This window comes from Taudactylus pleione, unplaced genomic scaffold (assembly GCF_031769625.1).
Source record: "Taudactylus pleione unplaced genomic scaffold, aTauple2 ptg000478l, whole genome shotgun sequence".
Taxonomy (NCBI): domain Eukaryota; kingdom Metazoa; phylum Chordata; class Amphibia; order Anura; family Myobatrachidae; genus Taudactylus; species Taudactylus pleione.
The window spans coordinates 222,219-236,766 of NW_028284880.1; the positions used below are offsets into that span (position 1 = coordinate 222,219).

The following is a 14,548-nucleotide window of genomic DNA, read 5'->3' on the forward strand; positions in this document are numbered from 1 at the left end:
GGGGGGGATTAGGGTTAGACACTAGGGAGGAAGGTTAGGGTTAGGCACCCGTAAGGAGGGTTAGGGGGTAGAATTAGGTTAGTTTATACTTACCTTTAGGACGATCGGGATTTCCTCCTCTGTTGGGCTGCCGCTTCCCGGGATTTGAACCGCTGGCCGTAAATCATACTGAACCCACCCATATAGTGCTGACAACATAAATTTTTGACTATATGTAATGTTTACATTTTGTTCACACAAGGCAGATATTACATGGAGGCCTGTGGGATGGTGTGCAGACATGACGGTGCTTCAGTACTGTCCACTATCATTGTAGGATCAATGCCTTCATTCGCTAATTATTTATCTGAAGGGGCAATTTGTTGTACCCCCACTAGTCTCCATCACATTGACAAAAATGACTTTCTCCTAAGGGACCTTCTGCGAGGTGGGGGCACAGTTTTGCTGCTGCGTGTGTACGTCTTGCATCAAGGGCACAGAAATACATTAATCCTCAGGGGGAGCAGGATGTTCCTATGTTATATGAGGGGGCTGATAATGCGGCACTACAAATAACCTTGGTAATCTGGCCCCGTGTGTGTAATGTCGGGAGGGACCTTCACCGGGAATGTCCAGTTTATATAAACACGACACAGAACAGGGTACGGATCATGTACATTTATCAGAGCTGTGAGAAGATAGGGTTACACATGGACCAGGCGTCCAACCGCTAACATTTTACAGCTCTAAAACACTGTACAGAACATGATTTAAAACACGCTGATATAGATATTTTTTTTAAAAGGAGTTGTAAGTATAAAAGTTTCCCGGTGGTCCTGGTATAATAGAAACACTCAGTTACCTGACAAGTCAGAACATTTACAGTATAACATTACAAGAGCTAAGAGTCCTGACACTGGTATGTAAAGCTATAGGGGGGCGCGCAGTTCAGAAGCGGATTCCAAAATAAATATTTACATCTTGCGGATGTCACAGCTAATAAAGGCATTCTTACCGTTGGACGTAGCGCAGACAGTTTTACATTACCGTGTATGCTAAATATTTCAGGCACAGCTTCCTCGTTCCAGCTCGCAATCTTATTTTACTGTACGGGACGTGAAAAACTATCAAAAGAACTGTATTCACTGTTATGCACTTAGCAGGTATATCCACCAAACGTGACCCCTCACCCCCCTACTACCTGAATTATAGGGGCGACTGCCTTGGACCCACATTTATATATGGCACAGACCAAATCTGTGTTGTATGTTGCCTTCTGCTCTTATCGCCGCACAATAGCGGTTGACGCTCGTACCTCTGACATAATGAGGATCAGGGGGTGGGGCCGGCGCGGAGCTCAGCTGGTGGCCTAGTTACTGATCGGTTCTTCATTGTGGAAAGGTGGAATTACCTATTTTAAGAACTGTACAGTATAACTGAATTCCTCCCCCAACTAGACGATGCCGCTTGTCATAACATATTATTGCAGGAGGCTATTGAGAAATCCACAGGTCCTCCCAACTTCACAAAGTTAATTGTAGTAAGTAGTTAGAAAGGACACAGCGGCTACAGCTGTCTCCATAAGGTGCAACGGGTCCTTGGTTCTCAGTCTAAGGACCCAAATTGCTGATGGTGGGGCTGAGTAGCTCTCAGTTCTGCTAGTTATGTGGATAGGAATTATTGACAAGATGTCTATTTTTATGGACGTATCATTTAACCACTGAGCCGCCTCTATCCCACAGTACAGATTTGTACCTATCCTTGCAGATTAAACCATTCCAAAAAGATTGTTCTGCGAGATTTCAATCATTTACACTATGGATGACACTGGATGGTGTAAAATGTCCCAAAAACCTGAATATGCATCCTGCAGCTAGATAGGTTTATCCGGATGGTTTGGGGACAACCGTTAGATACTAGCCAGGGAAAGAGTAACCTGACCAGCTTCCTGCATTTTCTCAGTTGATTTTGTATTATAAAATCTAACCAAGCTGAAAAGCCTCAAACACACACATAACACAGGACTAATATGGAGGGGAGTTCGGGATATAACATTGAGGTCTTCCCTTTATATTAGAACCCCTGGCACATTTCATTTTATTATATAATGGCCAGAGTTACATTATGGAGGGTATCAGTATGGAGGATGTCAGATGAGGTCTGCTGAACGGGGAGGTGGAGGTGGTTGGGTGGAGGGACACAGTGACGGAAGTCTTATTACAGCTTCATGTGTTTTAAACAGTGCCTGTGGTCTACATACAACGCGCCAATATGCGTGGGCAGCCATGTTATCCATTACACTGCAACCAGTGACATGAGCCATGCAGTATTATTGTGGAGGCTACAGGAATAATCTGGAGAAAGACGCTTTTCAATTCAGGAGGCGCTAGTGACCTCACTTTGTGTCTCAGTCTCACAATTACTGGTGTAGCCCCACCTTTTATCTTCCATCCATACCTCGTGCCTCAGTCTAACAATTACTGGTGTAGCCCCACCTTTTAGCTTCCATCCACACCTCATGCCTCACTCTCACAATTACTGGTGTAGCCCCACCTTTTATCTACCATCCATACCTCGTGCCTCACTCTCACAATGACTGGTGTAGCCCCACCTTTTATCTACCATCCATACCTCAGTATGTCACTGGCTTCTAGTGAATGGATAGACCGGACTATTATAAATATGGTTACGTCCACAATATGGCTGCCTCAACTTAGTGTGAGTGATGGATACACTTTAAATGTGATAATTGTATGGCATCGGGGGAGCAATTGTTGTGTTATAAGCACCCTGTCAACCGTCAAACAAAGCCACAGTCACCTCTCACCGTGGGATTGATAACTGATTTAACAATCTCTGCTACCGCCATGATTGATTCTCTATTAATTACAGATTACAGATGACCACGGTGTCACTGGAGCATAGTTATAAATGCACTGATTCGTTCCTCGGGTGGTTGCTTGGCCAGGCCACGTACTGCTTGTGCTACATTATCATCTCAGGTCGCGTCTGCTTTACGGAGTGTTGTAATCTCACAAGAGGAAGCTTTCATATGAAATAAGTGTCTTTGTGTCCTCTGACACCCCCCGGAGTGTTTAGCAGAGCGACCGCACAAGCGTGATGACGGCGACAAGCTACACGTCTTGTATCTGCATGGCGTGCTCGGGCCACTTGTAGTTGTCGATGGTGAAGGAGTCGTAGTCTGGGCTGTAGACCAGGGATTTAACGAACGACAGCTTGTCCTGAGGTTCTGGATACCACGAGGCCAAATTATTCTTGTAGGCGTAGTCAACGATCTAAAACCACAAAACACAGCGAAAGGACAAGTTGGGTTATTTGAGCACGGAACAGAGTTAGTCACAGTAGGGCAACATTATACTGGGTAACGGGGATGTGGGGATAGTCAGTGTTGTTCCTTTGTGTATATAAATGTGTTATTAGCTGTGGCTTTTTTGCAGCACGTTCCAAAACACAATGCCCCTGTGATCTGTGTGTGACATAGATGTATGTGCAGCGAGGAGAAGCCGATAATGAGAGATACAGCACTGACACTCCGCTGTCACACGTGTCTGCATTGGTAGCTCTCATCTATTACATGCCCTGGGAGGTTGGAACTGGATGAGAGCCAGAACCAGCTGCCCTGTGCCTCCCTCTCACAGCCAATCACATGCTATTGCTCACCCATTCATTCATCTAATCTGGCACTGGGTAAGTACAATACCCACATCCCCGCCACACGCGTTATTTTACAATGAAACAAAATAGAGTGTGAAACGCTGCAATAGAGCCTAGCCCCATCCCTCCCCCCTAGTGCCTAACCCTCCCCCCTAGTGCCTAGACCCATCCCTCCCCCTAGTGCCTAGCCCCAACCCTCCCCCCTGGTGCCTAGCCCCAACCCTCCCCCCTGGTGCCTAGCCCCAACCCTCCCCCTAGTGTCTGACCCTCCCCCTAGTGCCTAGCCCCAACCCTCCCCCCTAGTGCCTAACCCTAACCCTCCCCCTAGTGCCTAACCCTCCCCCTAGTGTCTGACCATCCCCCTAGTGCCTAGCCCTAATCCTCCCCCCTAGTGCCAAGCCCTAATCCTCCCCCCTAGTGCCTAGCCCTAATCCTCCCCCCTAGTGCCTAACCCTCCCCCTAGTGTCTGACCATCCCCCTAGTGCCTAGCCCTAACCCTCCCCCTAGTGCCTAGCCCTAATCCTCCCCCCTAGTGCCTAGCCCTAATCCTCCCCCCTAGTGCCTAGCCCTAATCCTCCCCCCTAGTGCCTAGCCCTAATCTTCCCCCCTAGTGCCTAGCCCTAATCTTCCCCCCCTAGTGCCTAGCCCTAACCCTCCCCCCTAGTGCCTAGCCCTAACCCTCCCCCTAGTGCCTAGCCCTAACCCTCCCCCTAGTGCCTAGCCCTAACCCTCCCCCCTAGTGTCTAAGGCTGGGTACACAGCTAAATGACTGCCAATCGTGCCTATGTTCAGGGTGATTTGCCTTCACATGGACATCGCATGATTGCCGGTATACACTGCACGATTTAACGATGGAACGATTACTTGTTCCGTCCTTCATTAATATGTGTGGCACTGCATGCAATATAATTGGCTGTGCAGCACGTCCAATCACACGATAACGCATGCGACCAGCAGGAGTGCACAATAGTGCGTACACACTAGGTAATATACGTGATACGCTAAATCGTGCCGATATCGCCCTCTCCCATAGTGCCTGACCCTAACCCTCCCCCTAGTGCCTAACTCTAATTTGCACTCAGGTAGCCTAACCTTATCCCTCCCCCTAGTGTATATCCCTGAGGCGGCACACATGTAGCCTAACCTTATCCCCCCCCCCCTAGTGTCTAACCCTGAGGCGGCACACATGTAGCCTAACCTTATCTCTCCCCCTAGTGTCTAACCCTGAGGCGGCACACATGTAGCCTAACCTCATTCCTCCCCCTAGTGTCTAACCCTGAGGCGGCACACATGTAGCCTAACCTCATCCCTCCCCCCTAGTGTCTAACCCTGAGGCGGCACACATGTAGCCTAACCTTATCCCCCCCCCCTAGTGTCTAACCCTGAGGCGGCACACATGTAGCCTAACCTCATCCCTCCCCCCTAGTGTCTAACCCTGAGGCGGCACACATGTAGCCTAACCTTATCCCCCCCCCCTAGTGTCTAACCCTGAGGCGGCACACATGTAGCCTAACCTTATCCCTCCCCCCTAGTGTCTAACCCTGAGGCGGCACACATGTAGCCTAACCTCATCCCTCCCCCCTAGTGTCTAACCCTGAGGCGGCACACATGTAGCCTAACCTCATCCCTCCCCCTAGTGTCTAACCCTGAGGCGGCACACATGTAGCCTAACCTTATCTCTCCCCCTAGTGTCTAACCCTGAGGCGGCACACATGTAGCCTTATCCCTCCCCCTAGTGTCTAACCCTGAGGCGGCACACATGTAGCCTAACCTCATCCCTCACCCCTAGTGTCTAACCCTGAGGCGGCACACATGTAGCCTAAACTTATCCCTCCCCCTAGTGTCTAACCCTGAGGCGGCACACATGTAGCCTAACCTTATCCCTCCCCCTAGTGTCTAACCCTGAGGCGGCACACATGTAGCCTAACCTTATCTCTCCCCCTAGTGTCTAACCCTGAGGTGGCACACATGTAGCCTAACCTTATCTCTCCCCCTAGTGTCTAACCCTGAGGCGGCACACATGTAGCCTAACCTCATCCCTCCCCCTAGTGTCTAACCCTAAGGCGGCACACATGTACTTTGCATGTATTCATTCTGGCAGCACTATATTATTTAGGGGATACGCTACTTACCCTGACAGCGATTTTGAGGGACACCTCTCTGATGGTGCTGAGTGGAGGATACAATCTGCCCTCTGCTAGGTGAGCTTCCGTCACCTCCTCAGCGATGGCCTAAGACGAGATGAGATATGCAGTAATCACCTGTCGCTTACACTTACTGTACTGAACAAGTGACAACACTGGAGTATTAATGACATCACTGGGATATTAATGACATCACTGGGAAATTAATGAAAAGTGGTGAAGCACACAACATGGCTGCCTCTACTAAGTATTATGGCGCTTATAGTAAATAAGTTAATACATATGAAGTAAATAAGAATACATATGCAGTAAATCATTGGAGTATGCACTATTATACCAGAGAACCTTCTCTTTTGCCTTTAATTGTATGGAAAATCCATTTTCTAGCCATAACACCCCTTTGCCACCAAAACGGCTTTATTTGTAAATGCGTTATATGACGTATATGGAAACAGGGACATGTGACTGACACAGGAGGGGGGAATAAAGGACAGAGCGACTCACCTCTGCTGTAGTGAGAAAGATTTCCTCCGATATGTGTCTGACGCCACACGCAATCACCCCCAGCGCCACCCCTGGGAACACGTAGGCGTTATTCCCCTGACCTGGGTAGAAGGTCTGATTGTTTGGAAGCGTCACCTTAGAGAATGGGCTCCCGCTGGCAAAGATCCCTCGGCCCTGGAGAACAGGAGACAAGAGGAGGACTGAGCAAGGCCCAGTGAGCCAGCTGCGGAGAGGGAACACCTCACCACATGTCACACACGAAGCACCAAGGGCCAGAATAGTGTTAGCCGGTCCGGGCCCCTGGGTTACGGGGTATCTATAGCACAGTAATGGATGGCGGGGAAGATTACCTCTGTCAGACGATAACACTGCTCCGCCGTGCACTCTGCCTTGCTGGTTGGGTTGCTCAGTGCGAATATAATTGGTCGATTATTGAAAGCAGCCATAGACCGCAATATCTTCTCTGTAAATGCTCCACCAACAGCAGCAGCACCTAACAAGCCGAAAACGCAAATGTTTAACAAATGATCGCGTCCAGCTCATGGCCAGCGCTCAGGTCACAGGTCATAATACTGTCATGTTACCCTGATGGTTCTATAATACAGATTTATCCTTCAAGGCTTTATACTACCTGTATACCTGTAGTACTACCTGTATGTACTAGCTTTATACCTGTATGTACTGCCTGTGTACCTGTATGTACTGCCTGTGTACCTGTATGTACTAGCTTTATACCTGTATGTACTGCCTGTGTACCTGTATGTACTGCCTGTGTACCTGTATGTACTGCCTGTGTACCTGTATGTACTGCCTGTGTACCTGTAAGTACTGCCTGTGTACCTGTATGTACTAGCTTTATACCTGTATGTACTGCCTGTGTACCTGTATGTACTGCCTGTGTACCTGTATGTACTAGCTTTATACCTGTATGTACTGCCTGTGTACCTGTATGTACTAGCTTTATACCTGTATGTACTGCCTGTGTACCTGTATGTACTGCCTGTGTACCTGTATGTACTAGCTTTATACCTGTATGTACTGCCTGTGTACCTGTATGTACTAGCTTTATACCTGTATGTACTGCCTGTGTACCTGTATGTACTGCCTGTGTACCTGTAAGTACTGCCTGTGTACCTGTATGTACTAGCGTTATACCTGTATGTACTGTCTGTGTACCTGTATGTACTGCCTGTGTACCTCTATGTACTGCCTGTGTACCTCTATGTACTGTCTGTGTACCTGTATGTACTGTCTGTGTACCTGTATGTACTGCCTGTGTACCTGTATGTACTGCCTGTGTACCTGTATGTACTAGCTTTATACCTGTATGTACTGCCTGTGTACCTGTATGTACTGCCTGTGTACCTGTATGTACTGCCTGTGTACCTGTATGTACTAGCTTTATACCTGTATGTACTGCCTGTGTACCTGTAAGTACTGCCTGTGTACCTGTATGTACTGCCTGTGTACCTGTATGTACTAGCTTTATACCTGTATGTACTGCCTGTGTACCTGTATGTACTGCCTGTGTACCTGTATGTACTGCCTGTGTACCTGTATGTACTAGCTTTATACCTGTATGTACTGCCTGTGTACCTGTAAGTACTGCCTGTGTACCTGTATGTACTAGCGTTATACCTGTATGTACTGTCTGTGTACCTGTAATTACTGCCTGTGTACCTGTATGTACTGCCTGTGTACCTCTATGTACTGCCTGTGTACCTCTATGTACTGCCTGTGTACCTGTATGTACTGTCTGTGTACAGTGTACCTGTATGTACTGCCTGTGTACCTGTAAGTACTGCCTGTGTACCTGTATGTACTGCCTGTGTACCTGTATGTACTGCCTGTGTACCTGTATGTACTGTCTGTGTACCTGTATGTACTGTCTGTGTACCTGTATGTACTGTCTGTGTACAGTGTACCTGTATGTACTGCCTGTGTACCTGTATGTACTGCCTGTGTACCTGTATGTACTGCCTGTGTACCTGTATGTACTAGCTTTATACCTGTATGTACTAGCTTTATACCTGTATGTACTGCCTGTGTACCTGTATGTACTGCCTGTGTACCTGTATGTACTGCCTGTGTACCTGTATGTACTAGCTTTATACCTGTATGTACTGCCTGTGTACCTGTAAGTACTGCCTGTGTACCTGTATGTACTGCCTGTGTACCTGTATGTACTAGCTTTATACCTGTATGTACTGCCTGTGTACCTGTATGTACTGCCTGTGTACCTGTATGTACTAGCTTTATACCTGTATGTACTGCCTGTGTACCTGTATGTACTGCCTGTGTACCTGTAAGTACTGCCTGTGTACCTGTATGTACTAGCGTTATACCTGTATGTACTGTCTGTGTACCTGTAAGTACTGCCTGTGTACCTCTATGTACTGCCTGTGTACCTCTATGTACTGCCTGTGTACCTCTATGTACTGTCTGTGTACCTGTATGTACTGTCTGTGTACCTGTATGTACTGTCTGTGTACAGTGTACCTGTATGTACTGCCTGTGTACCTGTAAGTACTGCCTGTGTACCTGTATGTACTGCCTGTGTACCTGTATGTACTGCCTGTGTACCTGTATGTACTAGCTTTATACCTGTATGTACTGCCTGTGTACCTGTATGTACTGCCTGTGTACCTGTATGTACTGCCTGTGTACCTGTATGTACTAGCTTTATACCTGTATGTACTGCCTGTGTACCTGTATGTACTGCCTGTGTACCTGTATGTACTGCCTGTGTACCTGTATGTACTGCCTGTGTACCTGTATGTACTAGCTTTATACCTGTATGTACTGCCTGTGTACCTGTAAGTACTGCCTGTGTACCTGTATGTACTAGCGTTATACCTGTATGTACTGTCTGTGTACCTGTATGTACTAGCTTTATACCTGTATGTACTGCCTGTGTACCTGTATGTACTGCCTGTGTACCTGTAAGTACTGCCTGTGTACCTGTAAGTACTGCCTGTGTACCTGTAAGTACTGCCTGTGTACCTGTATGTTCTGTCTGTGTACCTCTATGTACTGTCTGTGTACAGTGTACCTGTATGTACTGCCTGTGTACCTGTAAGTACTGCCTGTGTACCTGTATGTACTGCTTGTGTACCTGTATGTACTGCCTGTGTACCTGTATGTACTAGCTTTATACCTGTATGTACTGCCTGTGTACCTGTATGTACTGCCTGTGTACCTGTATGTACTGCCTGTGTTCCTGTAAGTACTGCCGGTGTACCTGTAAGTACTGCCTGTGTACCTGTAAGTACTGCCTGTGTACCTGTATGTACTGCCTGTGTACCTGTAAGTACTGCCTGTGTACCTGTATGTACTGCCTGTGTACCTGTATGTACTGCCTGTGTACCTGTAAGTACTGCCTGTGTACCTGTATGTACGGTCTGTATACCTCTATGTGCTACCTGTATACACTTCGCTGATACGTTACACAGCTTGGTGGGGGAGATATGAGCCTTCGTGCATAACATGAAGAGGTTCTCAATCTTTTTTTAGCCAGGGCAGAAATTATTTTTGTGAATTCGTTTGTGACATTTTTCATCAATAATGTGTTTATTGTCAACTACAAATTAAACAGAATGGAGGACTAGCACAACATAATATTAAAACATAATTAGTGTTTATTAGTTTGTCAAACACAATAAAGCAAAGAGGGGATCATCCAGAATTTCACCACAAAATATGTCAGGCCCTGACCTATAGATTATTATCCTTCGATTTAAAATCCAGCAAGAAAAACATATATCCTGCAATGTAACGGCCAATTCTTCTAAACCAAAGTAACAATATTCCAAATAATAATGTACATTAGACACATAAACATAAAAAGCTTCTAATACTGATTAATTCAATAGCACAAATTTGTATTGTAACACTCAGCGGTCCCGGATAACCCACTAGGCAACCTCGGCTCCTGCCTAGGGGCACAGCGATCACTAAGAGGATGTAGTTATGATGGTCTCAATACCGACATCCGAATCCTGACAAGGGACTTAAGATAGGCGTCGAAATACCGATGCCTATCTTAATCCCGATGTCGGAACTCCAGCCCGAACGAGGTAAGTCCGGGGCGCTCTTAGCGTTAGCCGCGAGCGGGGACAGGTGTTCGGGGGTTAGGTTTAGGGAACATAGCGGGGTTAGGGTTAGGTTTTGGGAGGGGGAGGGTTAGGCAGCCCTGGGGGAAGGTTAGGGTTAGGCACCCCTTGGGAAGGTTAGGTTTAGGGTGCGGTAAGGGGGGTTAGGGTTAGGCACCCCCGGGGGAGGGTTAGGGATAAGGTACTTACCTGCTCTGTCAGGATCTTCTCCCTTTGGGCTGCCAGCGTCGAGATATGACTCGCCGGGACTTCATACCCATTCCCCACGAAGTGCCATCTCCTATTGGTCCCTGTCTGCCACATACAGGGGGAGATAAACTAAGTCGTGTAGAGAGATAAAGTGGAGAGAGATAAAGTACTGACCAATCAGCTCCTAACTGTCATTTTTCAAACACAGCCTATAAAGTGACAGTTAGCAGCTGACTGATTGGTACTTTATCTCCATCCACTTTATCTCTCTCCAAGGCTTAGTACATCTCCCCCACAGTCGCTTATTACTGTTCTGTTACTAGACGTCACCCGTTACACCCCTATATTGTCTGATGCCATCTCCCGATGGGTCTGTGACTGCTCCCCTTGTCACGTACACGTCATGTTACACCATTTGCATTTCACTCCTGGTTTCCCTGACACCTCTCACACCGTCCCCCACACCCTCTGGACAAAACGTCCGAAAATGATCCCTCATCCCCTTCATTACTGCGCCTGGAAACACCGAACGTCATGTCAGACACCACAGGGGTCTCAGTCTGGCTCTTTCCTATTAAATTCACTCTTTCACATGAAAAGGTTCCTAAACCAAAATGCACTGACATTAATAAGAGAGACTAGTATGCACATATTTCAGAAATACTCTTCTTTATTTCAATAAACAGGGCTAGAAAATGCTTCTCTGTCACCGTTAAACAATGGGCTCGATCCTACCTGCGATCTACGCTCGGGTGTAAGTATGAATATGCCGCACTTATGGTACTGCCGGACTTATGGTACTGCCGGACTTATGGTACTGCCGGACTTGTGGATTTTTGTTCACAGCGCCAAAGGGCTCAATACAAAAATCCATCTGGGGCAGCGAAGGGGGCGACTTCCGATGCCGTTGTTTGCACCCCGTAGCAACGGCCACCCACCCCTTTAGCAGGTTAATAGAACTGACCCCTATATCTAGTTTTAGCAAGTTCCTGAAATGTTTATACAGTATTTTCTCATTTCTTACATTCTCTGCAGATAGTGAGTGCATTTACACTAGCAAGTGGAATACATGGAGCAGGGCTGTATCCCAGACACATAAAGGGCCGGATTTTGAGTCAGACTCAGCTCCGACTGCGGACGCTTCTCGCAATTATCAGCAGACTGCGCATGCGCAGCACTGTCCAAATGCACCTTGAACGAGGATAAGACAGCGGCCATTTTGCTCAGTCTGTGATTTGGGCGTTTGCGGCCCTACGAACAGAAAAAAACCCCATCTCGTTGAAGTGTCCTGGGCGTGCTAGCTGATGTCTGGTGTACGGGGAAGGGACCCATTTTCGACAGACCTCTTGCTCCAGCATGGGGTTGGGGTAAGTGCCGATACTAATGATAATGGCTGGGGCTGCAGACAGACAAACAGTGCAGCAATACGCATGAAGATGGACATATACTCAGAATAAGGTAGTAATCTGGCTTCCGCGCCCGTCGGTCTTCACTTGCATCCGAGCCAGAATCATGGACAAAATATTTGCATACGGAAAGTATTCACAACCCTTCACTTTTCCCACATTTTGTTATGTTACAGCCTTATTCCAAAATGGAATAAATTCATTTTTGTCCTCAAAATTCTACACACAATACTCCATAATGACAACATGTAAAAAGTTTTTTTTGAGATTTTTGCAAATTTAATTAAGAAATACCCACTAAGAAAACACATGCATATAAGTATTCATGGCCTTTGCCATGAAGCTCAAAATTGAGCTCAGGTGCATCCTGTTTCCACTGATCATCCTTGAGATGTTCCTACAGCTTAATTGGAGTCCACCTGTGGTAAATTCAGTTGATTGGACATGATTTTGAACGGCATACACCTGTCTATATAAGGTCGCACACTTGACAGTGCATGTCAGAGCACAAACCAAGCATGAAGTCCAAGGAATTGTCTGTAGACCTCAGAGACAGGATTGTCCCGAGCCACAAATCTGGGGAAGGGTACAGAAAAATATCTGCTGCTAAATGGAAGAAGTTCGGAACCACCAGGACTCTTCCTAGAGTTGGCCGGCCGGCCGGCCGTCTAAACTGAGCGATCGGGGGAGAAGTGCCCTAGTCAGGGAGGTGACCAAGAACCCGGTGGTCACTCTGTCAGAGCTACAGCATTCCTCTGTGGAGAGAGGAGAACTTGCCAGAAGGACAACCATCTTTGCAGCAATCCACCAATCAGGCCTGTATGGTAGAGTGGCCAGACGGAAGCCACTCCTTAGTAAAAAGCACATGGCAGCCCGCCTGGAGTTTGCCAAAATGCACCTGAAGGACTCTCAGACCATGAGAGACAAAGATTGAACTCTTTGGCGTGAATGCCAGGTGTTAGGTTTGGAGGAAACCAAGCACCGTTCATCACCAGGTCAATACCATCCCTACAGTAAAGCATGGTGGTGGCAGCATCATGCTGTGAAGATGTTTTTCACCGGCAGGAACTGGGAGACTAGTCAGGATAGAGGGAAAGATGAATGTAGCAATGTACAGAGACATCCTGGATGAAAACCTGCTCCAGGGCGCTCTTGACCTCAGACTGGGGCGACGGTTCATCTTTCAGCAGGACAATGACCCTAAGCACACAGCCAAGATATCAAAGGAGTGGCTTCAGGACAACTCTGTGAATGTCCTTGAGTGGCTCAGCCAGAGCCCAGAATTTAATCCAATTGAACATCTCTGGAGAGATCTGAAAAAGGCTGTGCACCAACGCTTCCCATCCAACCTGATGGAGCTTGAGAGGTGCTGCAAAGAGGAATGGGCGAAACTGCCCAAAGATAGGTGTGCCAAGCTTGTGGCATCATATTCAAAAAGACTTGAAGTTGTAATTGCTGCCAAAGGTGCATCAACAAAGTATTGATCAAAAGTTGTGAATACTTATGTACATGTGATTTCTTAGTTTTACTTTATTAAATTTGCAAAAGTCTCAGAAAAACTTTTACATGTTGTCATTATGAGGTATTGTGTGTAGAATTTTGAGGACAAGACTGAATTTATTCCATTTTGGAATAAGGCTGTAACATAACAAAATGTGGAAAAAGTGAAGCGTTGTGAATACTTTCCGGATGCACTGTACATCATCAGCAGATTCACTATAGTGTAAGAGACAGCACATGTACAGATGTGTCCTGTATCTTTTTTTCTGATAAAGAGAGGACATAAAACATAGCCCTCACTGTATGCAAATTGCCGGAGGTCGCTTCTGAGTCTGGCTACCTACTGCTCTCTACTCCCGCCCTGGTGGATTCTTCCCTACATTACAGCTCCGTACTCACAAGGCAGAGGATCTGCTGACTGAACAGAACTCAGATTATAGCTATTATCTTCTAGAAGGTGCTAGATAAATGGTGAGTAAAATCTGATTGGTTGCTATGGGCAACATCACCTATAGAAACCTGCACTTTAGTAAATATACCCCAAGATATTAAAACTTCTGGAGGAAAATACCCCTTTGCCGTCCCCGCTGTAGCTATCTGCTACCCACCGATAATTGCTGTAGGTTTCAGTATATCCACAGCTTCTTCCAGAGTTTTCACCGGAGGGTGATCGTGGGCGAACATCTCTTTTTCATGATTGATGTTTCCTCGGCCCTGTGATAGAACAGAATGGGACTTTAGTCTCACAGACAGGTTTAGCACATAGACAGTACATGGATCAGTGTAACAATGTGCACAGCTGTGTGTATATCCTAGTATCCTGTGCTGCATCCAAGGAGGATTGTGGAACATCAAGGTTGGTTTAGGGAGCACCAGCAAAGTTTCATTAACGCTCTCCAAGGCCCAGGTTCCAGAAATAATGTAAGTCTGGGGGACCTGTACACACACACTGAAAGGCGGCTGTATCAACGCCAGCTCTGCAAACCGCATACGCCAGCGATAACTCTCTGTGGGCCAGGTAGACAGGGCCGACAATGAC

At 46.9% G+C, this 14,548-nt stretch overlaps 1 protein-coding gene across 4 annotated transcripts in view; it reads right to left on the reverse strand.

Annotated features, from left to right (window-relative positions):
- Positions 1-642: 642 nt before the first annotated feature.
- Positions 643-14,548, reverse strand: part of ME3 (malic enzyme 3) — a 249,943-nt gene continuing 236,037 nt past the window's right edge. For all 4 annotated transcript variants that reach the window (XM_088449041.1, XM_088449042.1, XM_088449040.1 and 1 more), the window contains exons 11-15: positions 14,118-14,223; positions 6,653-6,795; positions 6,303-6,476; positions 5,787-5,885; positions 643-3,275 (exon numbers count right to left, since the gene is read on the reverse strand). In XM_088449041.1, the coding sequence (XP_088305167.1) occupies positions 3,114-3,275; positions 5,787-5,885; positions 6,303-6,476; positions 6,653-6,795; positions 14,118-14,223 (684 nt within the window). In that variant the 3' untranslated portion in view covers positions 643-3,113. The remainder of the gene's footprint in view (positions 3,276-5,786; positions 5,886-6,302; positions 6,477-6,652; positions 6,796-14,117; positions 14,224-14,548) is intronic.